This window comes from Scomber japonicus, chromosome 1 (assembly GCF_027409825.1).
Source record: "Scomber japonicus isolate fScoJap1 chromosome 1, fScoJap1.pri, whole genome shotgun sequence".
NCBI lineage: Eukaryota > Metazoa > Chordata > Actinopteri > Scombriformes > Scombridae > Scomber > Scomber japonicus.
Window position 1 is genome coordinate 22,536,330 of NC_070578.1, and position 22,528 is coordinate 22,558,857.

The window sequence follows — 22,528 nt, forward strand, 5'->3', positions numbered from 1 at the left end:
GTACAGGAAAAGGAAGAGGGAAGTACTGCTCACAGGCCATGTCAAGAGTCATCATATGTTCTTGGAGCAGGGTCAGAGAGAAAAGGAGATAAAATATGTCAGCAGGACACAAAGCGACAGAAATTCTGGCAAAATGCAATAAACTAATGTTCCAGGAATAAATATAGTTGTTGGATGAAGATCAAAATACAGCTTGATACAGCTCAGAACAAACCACATAAAATTCTAGTACAAGGCTTACGAGAATAATGATGTCATACTTCCGATTAAAGTAAGGGATTTGCACTGTTACTAACATCTGGCATTAGGCACCCTGTCCAAATGATTTCCTCCCGTGGGGCATTGCTCAATCATTGCTCTGGTATCCTCTGATGGTCCTTTGGCAAAGGACGATATCCCACTTCCACAAAAACATCTCTCCACAAGTCCTGGCAGCAGGAAATGACGCAAAGAGAGCTGATGAACTCAAAGCAGTGTTTTCGTCAGATGTGAGGTGTCAATGAGGTGTGTAGGCACAATAAATGATGACTGGGAGCGACGGGGAGGAGACGGATATTTAACTTCTCTCTAGGGTCTCAAGGTTCTTCAGCAGCTTACAGGATCAAATAAAAAGGTTAGGTTTAATTTTCATGACATTAAACAGTTTCCTGATATAATTATGCTACTTTAATGGATTTTTTTTTATTTTTATAGGCTGAAAAGTGAAAACAGGCTAAATATAATGAAATTAATGATGGTTCTATTCATGTATCCTAATAAGTTGTGACAGTGAGTTAACATGTACAATACCAGGATGTTGAAACTGAAGCAGCTACATGGAATTCAGCCATCATTAACTTTATTATTTACACCTGTCTTTGTCCTGCTGTAACATGTTAAAATGTTTTCCATGAAAAAAAGCCTTTTGTTTACTTCATTTATAGGAATTGCTCCACATTCTGGAAAATACACTTATTTGTGTTCTTGCCGAGAGCAAGATGAGGAAACAGATCAGTTTGTAAGAAGAAAGGAGAAACAGCTTCCCTGGCTCTGTCCAAAAGCAACCAAATCTGTCTACCAGCTCCTCTTAACTCCACTAATTTAAATGTTATATCTTGTTTTTTTAATCTGTACACAATCTGACATGTAAAAATGGCACACTGGGTAATAGGGAGGGTTATATGCCAGATGCCAGGCGTAGCTACTTCCTAGAGTCTCATTTGGCTGCCTTCCTAATGGTAACTGCAGTGTGTCCTTTTTACATTTGAGTTTTTGTCTGTATAAAACAAAGACATTTAATGTAATAATACTGAGCTTTATGTGTGCTGGTAGGTGGATTTTGTTATCTTTGGATAGAGCCAGTTTCCTTCTGTTTTTGGTCTCTGTGCTGGGCTGTTGGTTGTAGCTTCATATTAGCTAAAAGTGGAGGGGAAAGTAAAAGAGGCATACCAAGAAAACACCTGGCGCAGTGACTTGGATACACACATGAAGGGAACTGGCCATACATGGGGACAGCTGGGGAAATTGGCTCAGGACTGGGATGCCTGGAGAGCCATTTTTGGCGGCCTATCCCCAAAGTGGGGTCACAGACTTTATATAAGTATGTAAGTAAGTAAGTAAGGTATTAATCTTCTCATCCAAATCTCAGGAAGACAGTGAATAAGCATAATACCCAACAGTCTTAACTACTCTTTCAAGTCATCTGTATTGCATGCTAGAAATTGGGATCATAGTGCCAATCTTCTTTGGTATTTATAAGTGGAAATGACAACAGAATATTTTCAGGCACCTTTATTTAAAGGTGAAGTGGTAGAACATAAAATAAACAACACAGGTAAACACACATGTGCAAAGAAGATAAAAATAAGCATCATGCCATCTACTGAGTGCTCTCATACAAGAAGAAAATCATTCAGTGCTCTAAAGACACAATCCAAAATGGCACAAACAAGAACCATTAATTGCAAAAATATTGCACTTTAGGAACTACTTTGGAATGTGCTTATACTTTAAAATCTTTAAATTCGCAGTATAGAAATTTAAAAAACAAATAAAACATTCCTTCATTTTCTATATTTTTAAATATGAACTGATAATCACTCAGGGGCTTTATTATCTACTGGACCTGAGAGATTACACATTAACATTAGAGTGCACATAAATATACACTTTTTAATCTACTGTGGCATTTTTATTAAAAGTGCCATATTTATCATTAATGTACCAGAACCCCAATATTTTATATACTATATTGTACACTCTATACTGTAATTGGTCCCTAAACAAAAAATATATTTCTCTCACTGCAGCAAACACTCCACTTTCCAATCCAAACAAAATTATAACTTAATTCTGTTAACCATGCAAAAGGCAACATCATCCATAAAACCTCCCAAAATGTCTTTGACCCTCGTGAGTCAGGGTCGTGGATTCAAGTGAGTCCGACTGTGGTGATATGGTAAAGTGACAGAGACAGAGGTCGACTGGGGTCTCTGTAGTGGGGTTCTTTGTTTCAAACATCTTTGTCTTGCCTTGGATAAAGTCCTTTTTACGTGTCCTCACGTCTGTTGTAGTAGTCACTGAAGAATGTAAAAATACTGATAACCAGACACATCATCAGAAAAAATATCAGGGCGATCCCGAGAAGACGTTTACTCCAGGTGATCTTGGGCCAAAACCGCCCAAGAAGAACCAGGAACTCCTCCAGCCTCCTATGAAGGTAAAGACTTCATAGATTAAACAGAAGATACAATATTTTCATAGCTGTGTACATGTTTTGGTTTTCCCTTTCCCTTCATATAAAAGTATTTTCAATCATACTGACCATTATAAGAACCTGAAAAAATACAGCACATTATAAACCTTTACCTTTACCTAACATTGACCTTGGGGACATTAGCACTGTGTTTCAAACATGAACATCAGTGTTCAGTGTGGCTAACCACACATTGGAGAGTAAATGAAAATGCCAATGGGACTTTCTACCTATCTACATTTCTACAATTGAATGTTACTTATTAATATTATATTCAATTTCTGCCAAGTATGTTCTGCTACATGCCATTAAATTCTACACACTGTATCTTTAAAACTACTAGTAATGTTGGGAATTTGAAGTTTGAAGTGCACCCATTGGATGCTACCAATGTGTACAAATGCAGGTATTTTTCAGGTCACTTTTATGAAAGAATTAGCTGATTTTCAATGGGAATGATAACCATTTAAACATCAGCTCTTTCTGAATGCATACTGTACATCGGATCATATGTGTTGTACTTTGAATATAATCTAAAGAGACATAATTTAGTCTTCTTATATCAATACTGTCAAAGTAAAAACATGTAGTACATAATGTGTTTACCTGCTACTCTTTATCTTCTTTCCACTCTCTTCATCCTTAATTTTTGATTCCAGCAATTTCTCTGCAGCATCCTCCTCTTCGCGCTTTTCTTCCTGAAGAGCTTTGCTTTGCTTCAGACCCTCTTGCAAGCTAAGTTTGAAATGTTCACATTTGACATCAAAATTTAATCACATACAGTAATAAAATATTCTACAATATGAATGCCCTACAATCTATCACTGTATTTACTGTATGTTATTTATAAATGTCTGTCGTTAATGTTACATAAGAAGACTCACCTGTACAACAACATAAATGGTGGGTCTCATAAAAGTAGTGATTTATGATAAGCAACTACAATGCTGTGCGTGTTTGTGCGTAGTTAATGAGCACAAGAGAAGGCCTCACCCTTTATTATATGCCTCCTCCTCAATCTTCGCCTTGAGCTCGGCTCTGATCTCGGCTCTGATCTCCTCTAAGTTGACAGCAGGCTTGGCTGGCTCACTTTCCTGCTCCGACACACTCTTTCCACTGCATTGTTTCAGATAGGAAAGAACAATCATCCTCGGACACCATCACACTATCAGAGCAGACATTATGAAACTGTGAGGAGTCTACGTTGTCTTATAATGGGCAAACTACAGAGTAGGAACTGGCAGGAGAGTACAAACATGGAGCTGACACTTTGCACATTTGTTATAGCTATTCTCGTCCTCTCACAGAACATCTAGCTCAGACACTTGAGAGCTCTACTCAAGCTCACTTTATAACCAGGATATGATTGGAGTCTTGTGCCTGGACTTTGTCAAACTCTAGCACAAATGTTTAGATTACGACCCAGGATAGCATATCCATCAACTGCAGCAGGATTTGATTATTTTTTTATGCTTTCAAAGCTATTTTCACCTCACTGGGGCTCTCTCTGCTCTGTAAAACACATCCTGAAGGTCACACAAACAAGCCAAAGGTCCCACTGCAGCAAAATATGTGTTTGATAAGAATGATTAAATGTTCTGGTTTTTCTTGGCCCATTGTTTCAAGGACTGTGTATCAACCTTGGGAATCAGGCAATGGTATAGCATGTATGTGTATGTGTGTGTGTGTGTGTGTGTGTGTGTGTGTGTGTGTGTGTGTGTGTGTGTGTGTGTGTGTGTGTGTGTGTGTGTGTGTGTGTGGTTTTTTTTTGAGTAAGCAAAACACTCCCAGTACATTAAACATACCATTCTGTCGTTGGTTGTGCTGCCTCTGATGGAGAATTTCCTTTCACATCATTTGCTTCACTCTAAAGAGAAGAGTTGAAGTATAATGTTGAATAATATTGAATATTATTATGACTCTTCAAACAGTAATTCACAATTAACATAGAAGAAGGAAGTAAAAGTGGCACTACCACTATGTAAAACTCGTTCATTTAAATTATATAATGTAATTATATAATGTATTTACAAGAACCTCAAAATTGTATCTAAATACAGTACTTTTATTTATGTATTTTAGTTACTTGCTACCATTGACAATTAATATTGATACGACATTGAGGAGAGGTTATTACTTATAACCAGTAAATTATAGCATCATGAGACAGATGATTTACATTCCAAAACACTATTCATCTATTTTGAGAAACACTGTAATATTTGAAGAACAATAAATAATTCTGTCATAAAAATGAGCTATGTTATAAGTAAATGTAGCTCCTAAATACAGTCAAAATGATAGAGCGATTCATCTTATGAAATGCTTGATATCTCATTTTCGAGGTCAGCTCAGGGACAGGAAGACCTACCAGAACAGGAAGAGCAGCACCAGCAGTGGGTCCCACGTTAGGGCCTGAAGCCGGGTTGATGCCGGCACTGGGGCCGGCTGTGACTGGGGTCTGACCCGGTATGTTCAGGAGGTTAAACTTAGGCACCACTGCAACACTCACCCTGCGCCTGGGCAGAGCCTGCCGAGTGAAGTGGAGGCAGAATGTGCAACAGTGTTAGTTGGAAATATTAAAGTTTTGAATGTTTACACCTACAGAGGCACGAGAGCACCACTGAAATAACTGAGTGCATTAGACAAGAAACACAAAACACAAAAAAATCAATAAAATTCAAACACTTCAAGCGCTACCTTTCCAAGGGTGAGGGACATTGATCTTGATGGCCGAGGGACTCCATCATCTGTATAAGAAAATACAGAACACACCACATCCCAAAGCTGCATTAAAACTGTTACAGTAGGATACTCTATAGGTATTACTGGATGTTCCCAGTTGAAAATATGCTTAAATAACAAAGCAGGAGTAGTATTAAAAAAGGTACATGCTTCACCTGTATAAATAAAGTTTAAAAATACTTTCCACTTACAACCATGAAACCCTTTGCAAAAAAATGTTATGTCAGGTTGGCTGAGTTTCATTGCCTGTGTTTTCTTGTGCTTGATGTAAATTTTGTGTAGTCTTACCTCCAGTGTCTACAGACCCTCCATAACAGCGGTTTGAGTTCTGGTTGGCCAGCTTCTTAAACTCCATCAGCTCAGCATGATCTTTCTCGTACGTCCTCTTCAGATTTTCCACATATTGCATCATGACCTCAGTGGCCTTGTTCATGCGTTTTTCCTGTTGCAAAAATGAAAAGCTGAGTACAAGTTTGAGGAGTGTCTTGGTGTCTGAGTGGTTAAGGCACATGCCACATAATGGCAGTGTCCCTGGTTCAATTCTGGCAAGGGACCTTTGCTGCAGGTCATTCCCCTCTCTCTCTCCCTGTTTCCTATCGGCCTCTATGCCACATACTGTCAAATTAATCTTGAAAAAAAAAACAAGTTCAAGAATCCTCTTCTGAAAAGAAAACTGCCCAAAGTAACTATCATAAATGTTAACACAGAGAGAGATTGAACTTGTGGTTGTGTGATGTAGGAGCTCTGCAACAATTTCGAAATCATAAGAAAGACTCAAGACTTAAAAAAATATGTCCTTAAAATCAAATCAAAATTGAAAGTTTGGAGCCTGTTTCACCTCTTGTCTGTGGTCAAAAGTGTATTTTGCGGATGAGCTCTGTTATAAGCTGACAGACACATACATCCTGTAACTTGGAAAGATATTACCAGCAGTATTAACACATCCAGCAGACACAGAACATTATCATCCCATTGGTCGCATTTTTGGCCTCCTGATGAAACAAAGTCCAATAATATATATATATATATATATATATATATATATATATATATATATATATGTATAATATCTTTATCTGAGTATTTGACTTTCTAGAAGTTTACCTTTCTTAACCAGCTAGTTGCAAACTTTGTCTGACTGCTGTTTGGTGATAGACAGGTGGCATACAGTGTTTTCTGCAGCTGTTTGCTGCTGGAAACAGGGTCAGTGAGTGAATCGTGCAGTAAAATGTGCCCTAAAACAAAAACTGGGTACACACAGCAAATCATAACAGGGATGTTTTGCTGCAAATAAATCATCACATGATGGTGAGATGTTCAAAAGGTGAGGAATATGTCATGGAGATAAATTTATGGCAAAAGGTATTGTGGCAACAATAATACATTTTTCCTTCCCATAGCTTGCATGTGATACTGTGTAAGTATAACTTCAAGAGAGTTATTACTTGCAACAAACTGTGTAAAGCAGTGGATGCCAAGAACCTAAATCTTGACATTTTAAGTGTATAAATCACTTCAAAGTCACTCAACAGACAGAAAAGGCAGTAATTCATTTGAATGGTTTGGGGTTATAAATAGCAAAAGATCTTTGTACTGCAAATTTGTTTTTTTTAAAATGTTTACTTTGGCCACAGAGAGGTCAGCCATGACATTAGATAAAATCCTTCACCTACAAATCTAAGATGCTGCCAAACAGACATTCCTGTGGCCCCAAAACATCCGAGGGAGGACAACATCTTTCAAAAAATAACACTGCAGCATTTTCTTTCTCTGTCATTAAATGGTCGTGCAATTCATTATTTGCACATGTGTGTGTAACTATACCTGTCGAACTGCTCCGACTATCTCAGCTCTGCTGGAGAGCCGTGTGGCCAGACGATGCAGCACTGCCACTGTCTCTATGAGGCGTTGGTAAGCCTCACGCTGCTCCAGGTTCTGCCATTGTGGTGCAGTCATCTCCAAGAAACACAACAACACAACATCTCTTTATTATCATCACACACTCGGGAAAACTCAGTGTACATCAATGTCTCTTTTGTACCTGCGAATGGACTTTTTGTCAGACAAGATAAATATTTACTCTGGGACACTTCCAGGAAACATTAAGCAGATAAACGAGCACTAAAGAGCCAGGAGGAATTATTCTTTTCCAATGACTTAATCTAATATCAGCTGATCGGCTGTTTTTGAGGACTGACCTTCAGAGCGCCTTTGAACTCCTCCAGTTCTTTCTCAGTGTCTTCCTCAGTCAGGTTCCTCTCCCTCTCTGCTTGTTTGAGCCGGGTCTCCAGTGTGTAGTTGTCATTACGAAATGCCAGTGACAGCTGGACAAACGCATTCTGTGGGGAGGAAGTTACTGCAATATAACACTCAGAATGACACATTAAACAACACATTAAAGACTGCTGATGGTGCTGGTGATGGCAGCGCACCAACTTACTGGAACAGATCAGAGGAATCCATAGAAAACTTTCCCACCAGTGCAAGTGCCAGTCTGTGTGATTGTTGACTGGATACTAATATGTATTTTTATTGGTTGATGTGTGAATGAGACTCAAGCAGGCCTAAGATGAGCCTGAGGAACAAGCTGCAATCCTGCCATTTAACCTCCTGATGTTTTGCTACGTTGATCAAAGCCAGTCTGCATGGTTTTCCAACATGTATGGAGGAAATATATGACCTCTGACTGTCCTGATCCAGACACGTCCCCCTGGGAGCAGCGAGAGGGGCTGCAGCCCGAGCCTGACAGCGTCACTAATGTTTGCATTTTCTCCACAGGAAATCACTGCAAGTCTCTTTGGCCTGATCAGGAACAAAAAACAACTTTCCTGTTGACAGAATACCGCCAAACCCAGGCAGCCTATTCTTTTTTATAACTGTAATAAACTACTTTGGTAACAAAATAGGTTATTGTAAACTTGGGGCTTCACATGGCAAATGTTCAGAAGCAAGTAGAACAATGCATCTGGCTGCACAGCTTGAAGCTGTGTTTGAACAATGTTTACGGTTCAAATAAACAGATTGCTCTTGGCAGTACATTTTATGAGCTGTTGTTTTACAACTTATGTACATACTTAATTACTGTAAGTCATTGTGACAGTGGAAATGGGAACAATATTAAATTAAATGTATGTTTTTAGGTGACATACATGGCACAAATCAAGTGATAATATTTTTGCTATTTATTGTTTTCAATTGAGTTTTATTTGGTTTGACTTTTGATACTGTAGTTAATGTAAATAACTACTTCTAAATGATTTCAGTCACTACTTTTCATGTAACATGCTTTAATGTAACAACAAAACAACATACCTTGTGAAAATACCAGGGACAAGAAGGGAAATATGTCTTCATTGTTCTATTCCTGACCAAGTCTGATATGTTGTGTTTTAAATATATATGAGTGTTATCAATGAAAATAAACCCATAAAATATCAACTTATTAAACTGCAGACAAGCCCAAGCAATGCATCACAGGTAAGCAAAAATAATTAATAAAGCTTTTAGCACACAACTGCAGCATGCACAAACTTTCAATATATTGTCATCATTTGAATGTGTTTGTGGCGTTATATTTTTATTTTTAGCTTTAATAATGTGTGAAAATCACTCAACAACCTGTATGGATCAGATACCAACCTCAACTTCTTTTTCAGTAAGTGGGGGTGCACTGGAATGAAATCAAAGAGGAACTGTTAGTAAGGTGAGTAATGTGGGTCTGTGTACACAATATGACTGAGATGTAAGAAAGGTTATTTCTGCGCTATTAGGCAGAGAAAATGAGTCAAAGGTAAAAGTTAACTTAAGCAACTGTTGGTTTGTTACACACCAGCCTGGTAGACCTCGGTGAAGTTTGAGTTTTCTCAGCATCACATCTGAAATGTTTGGCATGGCATCTGACTTTTCCTTTGTCTCCTCATTGCTGGCTGAGTTTGGAGAGGCAGGTAGACCTGCAGACACATCGCTGCATCCATCAGACTTTACAAAAGTCAAGTCTGGACCATTAAAATAATGTGTAATTTCAAAGCAATGTTGATAGTTTTGAAAGAACAGATTTTATCAGGTCATAACATGACACTTTTTAAAGAACATTTTTGGCTTCAAATCTCAGGTCAAGTGTTCAGGCCATCAAGTCTCAGAGCACTCCATTCTTAGCCAAGTCTAAAGTATAAAGACTTCAGACTTTATAACATACTCATGTCAAACCTCTAATCAACTGACCTGAGCCTTGTATAAAGTCTCAAGTCTACACCTCTGCCTACAAAACACAAAATACTAACAATAATTTCTTCCACAGGTGGTCTATAGCTTTAACAATCATGCCCTCTGCTGATAGAAAGTAAAACCACCATGTCTCTCACTGTTATGTGGTTGCCAGTAAATGGGTGGCACAGGGGGAAAAAACAAAACAAAAGAACAGATCATCATCATTTTCTGACTAGAACAGATTTTCCCTGAGATTCAGGAAGTGCACGCCCTTGGCAGCATTCTGCACTGCTGAAAGCACTTTGTGTCTTACATGAACAAGAGGGCTAACAAGGACTGTTACCTTTTTCCTGCTCAGCAGCTTCACTCAAGTCCGGTAGCTTTGATCCAACTACGCTTTGGTTACGCATCAGCTTGTGCTCCTGTGCATACATACACACACAAAGTACAATGTATTTTCTATCTTTCCTACAGTATTTTATTTGACTTGGAAATGCAGGCAGTAATGACAGTAACATGTAATCTGCTGCACTAGTGATTTACCTCTCTGAGTTTAGATAGTTTCTGTGTACTCCCCGGCTGATCCTTGTACCCTGAAGTTTTGAAAAGAGCATCCCTTGGCTGGTCTGAAAAGGTGTCCTCTGCTGGGGGAGGGAAACTAGGGGCTCCATTTCTAGAATTGAGGCCACCCACTGCATCCCAGGAAACAGCTCTCATTAGTGGAGGGAAGGCCCCAATCGTCTTGATCTCTGCTGTACAGGGAGCCTGCTGGGTAGGGGGTCGGGGGACAGGCTTAGCGACCCCTGTGGCTGGGGCCTGGTTGGGATTTCGGCCTAGACCAGTTCCCTCATCAGTTTTATTGGCTGCTGGAGGACTTTTAGGTGCACCGAGCTCACACTTCTCTTTCTGAGCAACAAAACGAGGTTTTAGAGTCCCAGAGGACACTTTCCTTTTCTCATTGGGCTTCCAATCTACCAACAGTCTGCTGCCCTGAGGGGATATAAGATATAACTGTTATTAATACGCTAAGCTGTGAGTAAAGCTGTGAGTATTAGAAGTACAAAGTCATATCTGTATTAACAAAGATGTTATTCAACGTCTGCATACTGTCAGCACTTTCATCAGACATTAAACCCACAATAAGAATAATATTTTCTCAGTAAACACAGTGCTGACCGTGTGTGGGAGGTTACTATCTTGTTTTGCATGACTTCAATATTCAATTCCACATATCTGTATTTATATAAGGAAATGCATTGAGTGAATCTGTTATCTGACCTCCTGATCTTGGTTCGTCACATCAGGCTGCTCCCTCACTGAAGGAACCTCCAGATGCTACAAGAGAGGACAACGTAGAAAATGTTGCAGTGTTAGTGTATGTGTTACGTGTTCAGTGGTTGATTTACTTGAAATTTAACTGATATGAAAGCAAGTGAAGGTGAGTTTTTTTGGCGAACAATTTGTAAATAGAGATAATAGGAACATAAAATCAACATTTACAGTTTTAATAGGGGATAATGAATAAAGAATGGATTAAAATTTAAAGATTTGTTTTACACCTTCAGTCACCATAAGTGAATGTTGTTTATCAGTAACAATAATCTGTTTACCTGACCAACAGACTGTGAGCTGACATGAGTTGCTTCTGTGGGTCCAACAACTGAAAGAGTAGAAAACAACCGACACAATTACTGTCACAAAGAAAGACAAGCAATAAAAAATGGGAATGTACAACATAGGCGAGAATATTGTAAAAGAGTATGAAGTTGCTGCGTTAAATGGTGTAGAAGTCCAAATGAATACCATTTTGAGGGGCTATGGTCAGTGAGCTGCTTCTAGAAGAACACGGTGAAGATGATGGAGTTGGAGCTGGAGAAAGACCTGAGGATAAATTAAACATGTACTGCATTTAGTTTAATGTGACTTTCTGAGTTTTTAAAAAAATAACAAACTAAGTCAAATTGAAGATATGTAAGCCCAGAGCATGCACAGAAACCCTAAGAATAGAAAAAAAATCTAAATATGAAGTTAAACTGACAAAAACAACCCCAAAAGATATTCTTTCATAAATTTAGATTAAGAAAAACTTGACAAATCTAATATAGTTGTAAATGTATTAGCTATTAGTTTAAATGAATTATCATTTGAGAAAAATGTAACTGTCAGTTACATTGTTTTTGTTTTCATTGTAAAATTTGAATAGTTTTTTTTCAGCTACCTGTAGGAGAGTCAGTGAGGCTGCTGGTAGAGCGGCGGCCGCGGCGTGTCAGGAAGCGGTCGCTGACCTTCTTGGCCTGCTCCAGCAGCTCCAGGTTCTTCTGTCGATCCTCCTCAGAGAGCTGCAGCTCCGGCAGCTGATCCTTCACCAGGTCGATCACATTACCTGTGCTGTCTGAGAAACACAATAAACACAATAAACACATTGAATTAAATTAGAAGAACATATACTTAAGTTTAAGACAATTATGAAATACAATTACAGACAAACCGCTATGTTAATCAGTCAGTACTATCCTTGAAACATGCGGTAGTAAGGCATTGACAAAATACTGTACATTTTATGATCTATTTAAGTACAAGAAGTCTGTAAGCGCTTTTGGAATTGTGTTGGTTGAAGAGCAGCTGTATCTCCTGGATATTTCAGTGGGACTTCTAAGTATAAAGCCTCTCAAGCCTCCCATACCAAGGAATAATTCACAAATGGATGTGAGCCAATAGATCAGGTGATGAGGGTTGGCCAAGTTAAAGATGCTTTTTCTTCTCTTCCTCAGCTCAGAAAAGGGCAACAAGTTAAACATCAAAAGTAATCAAAGTAGTGAAAGCATCTCAGGCATGTGGGAGGACACACTGACAGATTCATTTCTCAGGACACCAAAGACCAAACTTAGTCTAAATGTGGTGCTTCTTGTGTGCACACAAAGCATGAAAGCAGTGTTTAGTTTGACAATCCTTGCAAGACCTGACAAGAAAGATTAAGAGCACAGTTCAGTAAAGTAGGCCACTTCGAAAAGTAGGTTGATTTAATGGTGTTAATAGTGGTGAAAATGTACAAAGGTTTAACTCTGAATAGTCCACTAATAGATCCACATTTGATGAGAAACAAAAAATCCCATTAAAGTATCTCTCACAGTGTTGTGGTTATCTTTAGATAACTACAGCTGCAGTGTGTGTGTGCGCTGGGTTTACACACCGACTGTGGTGATGGGTCCTCCAGAGGAGTTCCTCGCCAGACGAGCTCTGGGACTGTGCGGCCTGAGAGAGGAAACAGTAATGATACAGACACATTGTTCCTGTTTACAGCTGAAGAAAAGAAAACCATTTTCTGTGCTCCACATGGTAGATGATTACCTGGCCTGCTCCAGAGGACGTCCATCTTGTTGGAAAATAGTGGCCTTCTGTGGGTAGATGATAGTGGGGGCAGTCATGACAACAGCTCGACTTTCACTTGGAGTAGACTGTGAAAAAACACAACAAACAAAGATATGAAAGTTTATAGTAAAACAGTAAAACTCATGTCATCTTGTTTTTATGGAACAGATAAAGATACACTGTAGAGCTAAACAATATAACAATATAACAGTATATGTATTCTTATATCACAATCCAATCACTTTCTCCCTGTAAATCAAAATTTGATGTATTCTTACACATCCACCGATCAATCAATCTTAAACTTTTAGCAGCACGGAGCTAAGATTCATTGTGACATGCCCACTTTCCAATGTTTAAATCAAATTCTTCCCAGTGTTACGCCTGTCTATCCCGTTTCACTCAGAAATATCTCATGACGCAGAAGTTAGATAGTCTTGAAATGCTATTCCATCTGAATTTTAAACAAGAAAAACTTTAAACTAGAAATGTCAGACAAAAGGCAGGCTTGCATCAATCTGTTTTGGGACAAAAATCAAGCTGTGAATCATTGTTGACCCCCAGTTCCTCCCACTCTACTATATGTGTTTGTGTACGTATTGTGTTGCCTTCGAATACCTATCGGGTGCAGAACATCATTAAACTACACATGATGGCTTAATTACAGTTTCCCAAGAACCCAAGAAACCAACCAACACTCTGGGTTTGCATCATGTAAACACAAAGCAAACTGAACAACAAATGTATTCAAACCAGATTTTGACATAAAACAGCTTTTATGTAAAAAAAAAAAAAAAAAAAAAGCAGGTTATTTGTGCTACAGTGGTGCATATCTCCAAACATATTTGCAGTTACTCAAATGACCACAAGCAAGGAGCTATTTGTGAGAACAGGAAATATTTGAAACCACTATTGAGATGACTCGGCTAATTGATTTGGAGTTAAACAGTGACATGAAGATAAGGATCAGTCCATTAGTCATGACAGTACTTCTATAACTGTGGTGATAAACCACAGCTTTGCTTATAGATGGGGCAGAAAAGTTCAGAGAATATGATCTCTCATTTCTTCTCAAATGTATTTATTTTGACTTTAGCATCCTTACAATAATGTACAGATTTGATGTAATCATTTTCATTAATCATGTGATCATTTTCTTCACAAACTTTTAGCTAGCTTGACATTGATCCAGTTTTAAGTGAAATATATTTAGATAACATGTATGTAAAAGACAAAGAGCCAGATATAAAAGGCAGAGACCTAAAAAGGAAATGTAAAACAAACAAACAAAAAAAGAAGAGGGGGTGTATGTATAATGTAATTATATGTATAATGTAAGTGTTTCAAAGGGGATAGAAGAGGAAGGATGTATGAATATAAGGAATGTAGATAGCTTGATAAAGTATGAGATGAGTGGAACAGATTATTGCATCAACAGCCATTACAATTATATGTGATTTGCTCCATATGTTGTATGATCAGAGGCAGGTTACCATCACCAGAAATGATACATTTCATGGCAGCCCCCAAAAGTATTTGTAACAAATAGATTTCCCCTCAAAGCCTTCAGGAATTGCTCAAAATGCTTTTTGATTGAAATAAATGTTATAACTGATTTTTCAGAAAGCCCAAATGAGTTTTCAGCAGCAGCAACAAACTCAATATATTAGACATGTGTTAAAGTGAGGGACCTAAATCAATAAGTAATAACATCATTAACCCTCTGGAGTCTGGACATTGATCTGTAACTTATATATATGATATATCAAGTAGAGACAAGCTGAGGAAGCAATGCCAATGTGTGGCTTTCACACAGTTTCTCATTTCTATCTTTAAGCTGTGAACTATTATAATGGTCAGTGAGGTATACATATATGTTCAATGACAAAAAACACGACAACAAATAAAAATACTGTATCAATGTATTATTAGTTTTCTGCTATATTTGTATGTATGAATAGTACAACTAGTTTTACAGTATAGTTAACAGTACTTTAAGTGATAATTAGTGAAGATTTGTAGATTTTTACAGCCACGTCTTTTTTTCATGTAACTTGAGTTCCTAGTAACTTTTGTTAGATTGACAAAAAATTATACCAAAAAGCAATGTAATGTCCAAAAAAGATAAAAGGGTTATAGCTGAATTTGAGCTAATAAGGCGATCATGCATGTGAGTTTAGGACAGCTTAAAAGGTGCAAAGACAAGAATGAGTACAGAGAAAGTCAGCAAACATTAACATCAGAGGGTTTATGTCCAAGAACAAATCAACACTCAGTCTGAATGTGAATGTTGCCCTAAATCTGTCACACATTTTTAAACTTAATGTGGCACTAAGAAAAACTTCACATCCTCTGAAAGAAAAAAGTGATTTCTCGTAAAATCCCGGCTAAAACATCAATGGTATGTATAAACACAGTCCGACATCAAAACACTGGCTACCTAAGTGCTCCTCTTACAGCTCATCTTTGCCACTAGCATCCTAATGAAAGGAGTCCAAATGAAGCTAATGCTGCAGAAAGGCCATGGCAGTAATAAAGGTGAATACTTTTATACAGTTGGTACATGGCCTGAAGATTAGATTACACAGATTCATTAAATTCTACAGAGATATCTTATCTAGCTTGTGTATTTATGAGCGACTGCAAACAGCTCTGAATGTTTAACACTTTGTTGACTATTAGTCTAAAGCAAATTAAAAAATAAACACAAAACAAACAACCTAACCTATTTGGATTGGTGATAATAATGATTTAAAGGGTCAGTTCACCCAAATTAGAAGGCTATTCTAATGCTCTGGTTTCTTCTGTGAAAGTGGAGGAAAAACCAAGTGTGTAGCTGAAGAAGAGAACATTGTGCCTTTCAATATGAGGTATTAATTAAGTGCTTTTAATATAAATTGAAAGCAGCGAGTCCAAAAAGATGGCTTATTCGAATGCAGCCTTCAGTAGCAACATTGTTTCCTCACCCGGGCAAAATGGATTACTCAGTGGCAGTTTAAATACTGACTCACATGCTTTTTCCAAAAACAGAATGTGCTTCAGAAAGTGACAGCGTATTCACTCACTGTACTGGGAGAGCTTGAAGAACTATCTAGCTCCTCGGGGGAGTCCTCTTCCTCCTCGGGCAGTGTGGGCATGGCGGGGGGCAGCGAGGGGCGGGAACGGGTGTGGGGGAAAATAAAGGGTCTCTCAGCAGCACAGGAGGTGTCACAGGACTCCTTGTAGTTATGGTCACTTTGATGAAGTAGAGATCCTTGCAGAAAGTGTCTCTCCTCTTCCTGGAGCTGCAAATCCATAAACATATGTCAACACAAAAGATGTATGTTATGCATGAGAATAAACATGCATTTGATGAGTAATATTGAGGGGAAACTCTTCATTAACTCTCTCTCAGTTTAGTGTACGAGCTACGGGAAAAAAGATGTGACGCATTAATGACGATTTTCTGAAGATGGTAATTTCTGGCAAAGCAGAACTAAAAAAAGATACAGTAGAACTAACAACACAGTCACACTATAAACAAACCCCAAAATAGCTTTATTGTCCATGGCCTTGCAACAGCACTAGGAGCATAGTTTCCCAATGTACTGTTACCGGTGTATTAGAAACACAATCTTCAAATACGAATAAACTGTGAACTTTAATGCTAAACAGTTTTCAGATGAAGGTCATTTTAAAATATAACATTACAGAAACTAATTTATGCTGTGATCAACAACTCACATGTGACAATATTAGGTGCTATGTTGTACAAATGTGGAATGACTTCAGTATAATTTGACTTTGAAAGGAAGTTGTACATTGTTACTTTTGACCCGGTCAGTTGGGATGAAAGTAATGCACGGGTGAGTCAAAAGTATCAGTACACATATAAACAGAAATTGTTTATATTATTCTTATTTTTATTAAAAATGTCTTTGTTAATATGTATGTGGATTTGATTTTTTTCAGACCTGTGTAGATCAACCCATTATCACATTGCATTTCTTTAAATTCCTCACAGGCTTCACTTGTCAGTGTTGTATGAGTTTGGTTTTTGGACATTGGCCATTCAGCCTTTATGGCACTTGAACTTATAAGGCAAAGAGTTCGCTTTCATCTGAGAGCGTGTGTGTGTGTGTGTGTGTGTGTGTGTGTGTGTGTGTGTGTGTGTGCATTTTGTCACGCAATGTCTGCTTCACTATGGGCTTGCAATTATTTTATGACCTCTATTTGGTACCCCAACAGTCATAAAAGTAAAATGCTGTTGCATTGTTGCATTGTATAGACAAACACAGTCCCGCTGTGAACTGGATCTCTCGACCTCAGACATGAGAGATGGGTGTGCTCACAATGAAGCTAAAAACCATTGTTGCTAATGTCTGTCATCAGCCCAAGTGTTGGTGACTGAGTTTACTCACAATGCAATGTGCTTGCTGGCTTCATATTCATTGTGATTTTTGATGCATTACTGTATGCAAATTAAGCCTGACTGATGTTTGTGCAGGTAGGATGGGGCATTAGTTGAATCGTGATGGTACCTTTAAAACCAAATACCTGTCCAGTAAATTTCTTGGGGAGCCTGGAATGGGTTCTGGTCAGTCAGTTTTGTGTGCAGTACATGCTGATGCAGTTAGGCATATCAGATTTGTATGGATTCTGAGATAATCGCTTTTGATCCAGTTATTCCTACTTTTTTGAAAATGCTACAGTATATGTATTTAAAGGTACAGTGTGTAGGATTTAGTGGCATTCAATAATGAAGTTGCAGATTGCAAGCACCTGAATATGCCTCACTTTCCCCTCCCATTCCAATTTTGTAGGAGAACCTATGATGGCTGCCAAACTCGCAAAAAAAGCAAAGGACCCTCTGTAGAGCCAGTGTTTGGTTTGTCAGTTCTGGGCTACTGTAGAAACATGGCAGTGCAACATGGTGGGCTCCCTATGCAGAATATTATTTTCAGGTGATTATACACTAATTAGAACATACTTAGGAATATTATCTTCCATCTCTGCCTATACTGGGAGACATGCAATAAAAGTCTCAGATCTTCAGTTTTGGGAAATAGTAAAACATTAGATTCTTCAAGATTCATAAAAAAACAAGACAAAACAAAAGAAGGAAAAAACACCAAAATCTGAATGGTGTCCAGTGGAGCAAATACCAACTTTCAACACTCGCAGCCTCTGGACATGATTCTCTGTGCTTGTCACTTTACAAAAAGAGTGATTGGACATGCAAATAAATACCATTCATGACTGAGTCTGAGAGGCACAATGTGTGTTTTTCTTCCCATACTGTCTTTCATCAAGTGGTCTACATTGATTGACGATGTTTAAAGCTGTGATAAAGAGACATGAAGTACAACTTGCTCTCAGTTGTACCTCTGTTGATGTGATGCAATGAAAAGCTACTCAAACTGTATCTCTAACTGTTGTTTACCTGTAGATGTCTTTTTTTAACCAAAATAACAAATCATCAGGTAAGTTGTGAGGTCCGTTAAATAGTGAGATAATAACACGAGATGAGATACAACAAGAAGATACAAGAAAATATGAGAAGTGTAAGTAAAAAGCAAACAGGAAAAGAAGATAAAGCATATAGTTGTGCAGAGAAAGAACAGGACAGAGACAATTATACAAAAATGAAAAGTATCCTAAGAAAGAGGCTGGGGATGACCGGGACTGTATAATCTCAAGACTTGATATGGTAGAATATTTTATCTAAAGTCGGACTGCTTAGGTTTAAATTAAACCCAAAGAAACGGTAAAGCCTGAGCTGTGCTGCTGCATGTGTTTCCCATCAATAACACTGGATCACTGGATCATTTAGCTAAAGAGAAACAGGACTTAATTTAGTCAAATATTACGTGTGCAACTCACATCTCTTCCCTTTTAGTCACAAATTCATGCAAATTTAAAGGCTGTGCAAATTTAACCCTTTGACAGGAGCACAGGGGAAACGCCACACTGCATCTATAAACTATTGTCAGGTTATCAGGCAAAAACAGACTCATTTTCTTGCCAATATCTTCACATGTGCCTGCAAATGGATAATAGTTTGCGAGTGAAAGGTGTGATAAATGTATGCTTATTTCAGAGTGACGGCATGCACTTTGCGCGGGACAAATCCTCAGTCACTTCAAAGCCAAATATGCAGTGTGCTGCTCTGTGTCATCACAAACATGACAAGTTCTTGGGAACATATAGGGACAGAAAGCATGTGAGTCACTGGGGAGGAAATGGGTTGTTTAGCTGTCTCCCAGCGAGAATATTTCCTGACTGCAGGAATACTGCTATACAGGGTTTAGTACATTCTCTTTCTCAGCTTTTGGCTGCAGACTTTTGATCCTTTAAAATGCAGTTGTGTCAAACTGTTGTTGAGTTACAGTTTACATTTTTGCTGGTGAGCAGAACATGTGTCTTGTGTCAAATACTCCTCCTAAACCTGCCACTCATCTCATACCTGAAAGTATGAACAGTCCCATCAGTTCTACATACAGTTATTTAGATTTGCTTTTAGCTTTGACTGCATATATAAACATGAGAATGACTCACTGAATATTTCTAATATTTCTAACATGATTATCTAATTACCCCGTGGATTTAAGGGGGTAGCAACCACCTGCATTATTCCTGGATTGAACATGAGTCTTTCTTCTCATTTCTTTCTTTCATTTTATTCCTTTTCTCTGTGGTTTATGAAAGAATAGATAGGAAATGAAGAACAACAACAACAAAGAAATCACTGATGATCATTTCAGTTGGTTGTATCCTTAACACACTGCAGCAGCTCAAAATGTTTAAACACATAACCTTGTTTCAAGCAAAGTATAATAAAACAGACTATGACACAGTGCTGACACAGGCAGAAGAAACTCATTCTTCTTGAACATATCACAGCCCAAACAGAGATGCCAGCCTTCACCGCGGGAGTGCTTCCCCGGCAGACCATGAAACTGAGATAAATATTGCAGAGTAATTGAATCACTCAGATTATTTCCTGTGGGGGAACAGTACAGAACATACAAGCCTGAGCACACACAGCCCCTCTAGGTATTCTCGTTCTCACACAACAAGGAAGAAAGAAAACACTTGTCCATCAGGAGCGTCAGGACTCCATATTGCCTCTCATTGCAGTCAGGTCTGGTTGCCCTTTTTTTACTTTGGTGACTCTTCAGATTCTGTGACTTGCCCTGTTATTTTTACCCTACCAATCTCAATCCTCATCATGCCCAAACCTAACCAACACTACAGGTCACAGAATCTGATGGGTCACCATGGGCCTATCAATGCCGCCCTCCTCCCCTCCTCTGTTACATAAGCCCGCTCCCTCTTGCCAGATTTGTTTAAAATTTGGTTGTGGGAAGCACGGAGTACAGGGCCAGCAGAGGAAGTGGTTGCTACAGAGCTACAATCTGACATAACAGGACAGAGGAAATATGAGAAAAGAAAAGAGACGGAAAGATGTAGAGATGTAGAGTTGGGAGATGGAACAGATAAATACACTGACTTGAAATCACAACGATATATTGTCACTCACACCCACCAAGAAGACAGAAAAATGAGTTTCACTTTCAGGCAAACACTCGATTATGTAAACACAGCACAGCAAGACCAAAAACACCCCCTTTGGCACAAGTTTGACACTGCTGCAGACATACCAACACAGCTGCATCTCCTGGATCTCACAAATCTGCATGAATCCATCATTCACTAAGACAACGCACCTCCATGCAGCCTACCATCTGAACCTGTCCACAGAGAGCATGCACATTACCTGAGTCCACCGCTAGTGTCCTGGTAACACACTCACTCCCGCTGATCTTTCCACTCAGACCGACTTCCCACAGTCAAACTGTCACTCTTAGCCTTTTCCACAGAAAACTCCTCTGTCTTCGGGGCTTCTCCTTCCTTCTCCCGTCCCCTCTGTTCCCTGTCTTTTTTCAGCAGCAGCCTCTCTTTCACTCCTGGGAGCTTTGACCATTTAAGGAGAAGGGCTCTGTATGCCTCTTTGGGCTGCTGTGGAGTGTGTGTGTGTGTGTGTCTCTCTCTCTCTCTGTGTGTGTGTGTGTGTCTTCTCAGGCTACTGCTCCACTGATCATCCCCTCAACTAAAACCTGGAGAAAGTTAGTAAAGTATGTTGCTTTTTCTCCACGGCTTGTTTGGCTACCGTTACCATTGTGTGGGAATATTTTTTTCTGTTTGTATGTGAGAGCATGTTTGTGATACATGGAAAGATAGATAGATAGAGTCCATCTAAACTATGTTTACTCTGCCGGCTAACGGGGAACCATGAATCGTATTTTGAAGTCTTTAAGTTCATTATTGTTTGGTAAACTGCATTATCAAACCCTACACTGTTTTGCTGCTTTTTAACAGGGAGACATTTGACTCTTTAATACTGTGATTTTTGTGGGGAGGACAAGCATAGCAGCCACATTGTCTGGATGAACACAGCTGACATTCACAGTAAATTACAAGCACAGCTTGAATTAATGTGAACTGATAATCTTAAGTGCGACAGTGTGAAGGAAATTGCTTATCAAAGGACCAATTTGTGCAAAAAAAGTCAGATGTTTGTATTGTATCTTAACTCAAGTGAAAATCTTTTTTCCCACTTCACTCTTGCTGGTTATTCTTCTCTTCTTCAAGCAAAACTACCAAAATAAATGTATCGCTAAATATGCTTTCAATATCACAGGTAAAAGTACTTGTTCTGTAGACAAATGGCTCCTGTGACTGTATATTATTATATCAAACTGTAAGATTGTTAATACTGTTGCATCAATGTGTATGTAGCATTTTACTGTTGTAGCAGGTGAACATGGAGCTAGTTTTAACTACTTTATATGGGTAAGTAATTTAGCCCAGAGGTTCCCAAACTGGGGGTTGGGCCCCTCCAAAGAGTCACCAGATGAACCTGAGGGGTTGTGAAATGATTAATGGGGTAGAAATGAAGGAAAATACAAAGTTCTGCTACACACATCTGTATTTGTTGTTTTAACTTTTCTCTGATATGTACCTTGATATGTGCATTATTGGATAATTTCACCTACTTTGAGACTTAATTAAACCATATAAGAAGATTAATAGGGATATTTAGAGGGGAACTGCTGGTTTATTATTTAACTATTAAAAAACATTGTATTTTATAAACTTGTGACATGAAAAGTAACTACTCATACTACTGTAGCTGTCAGTATATATGTAGTGGATAAAAAGTGCAACATTTTTCTCTGAATAGTAGTGAAATACAAGTATAAGAAGTAGCATAACATGGGAATACTAAAGAAAAGTACAAGTAAATAAATATATTTTCCCCTACTGCCCAAAGCAAAGTCAGAAGGATCCGTTTCTCTTTACATTTGCAAGCATGGAAGAAATTTGTAATCAGCACTACATCATGCATCTCATACAAAAACATCTTTTCGACAAACATCAATGAGACAAACAAGCATGCAGTTCTGCCTTGATATAGATAAATAATATTCA

The 22,528-nt window shown here is 38.4% G+C and overlaps 1 protein-coding gene across 1 annotated transcript; it reads right to left on the reverse strand.

Annotated features, from left to right (window-relative positions):
- Positions 1-1,791: 1,791 nt before the first annotated feature.
- On the reverse strand, positions 1,792-21,542 carry mrvi1 (murine retrovirus integration site 1 homolog). Its single transcript, XM_053324259.1, has 21 exons — positions 20,814-21,542; positions 16,120-16,338; positions 13,034-13,140; positions 12,876-12,937; positions 11,904-12,077; positions 11,489-11,566; positions 11,296-11,345; positions 10,964-11,020; positions 10,229-10,675; positions 10,029-10,107; positions 9,309-9,429; positions 9,119-9,149; positions 7,678-7,818; positions 7,304-7,435; positions 5,768-5,921; positions 5,435-5,484; positions 5,106-5,264; positions 4,540-4,601; positions 3,728-3,850; positions 3,341-3,469; positions 1,792-2,690 (listed from the first exon to the last, which is right to left on the reverse strand). The coding sequence occupies exons 2-21, from the start codon at positions 16,189-16,191 to the stop codon at positions 2,528-2,530; spliced, it is 2,391 nt and encodes a 796-aa protein (XP_053180234.1). The 5' UTR covers positions 16,192-16,338; positions 20,814-21,542; the 3' UTR covers positions 1,792-2,527.
- Positions 21,543-22,528: the final 986 nt, after the last annotated feature.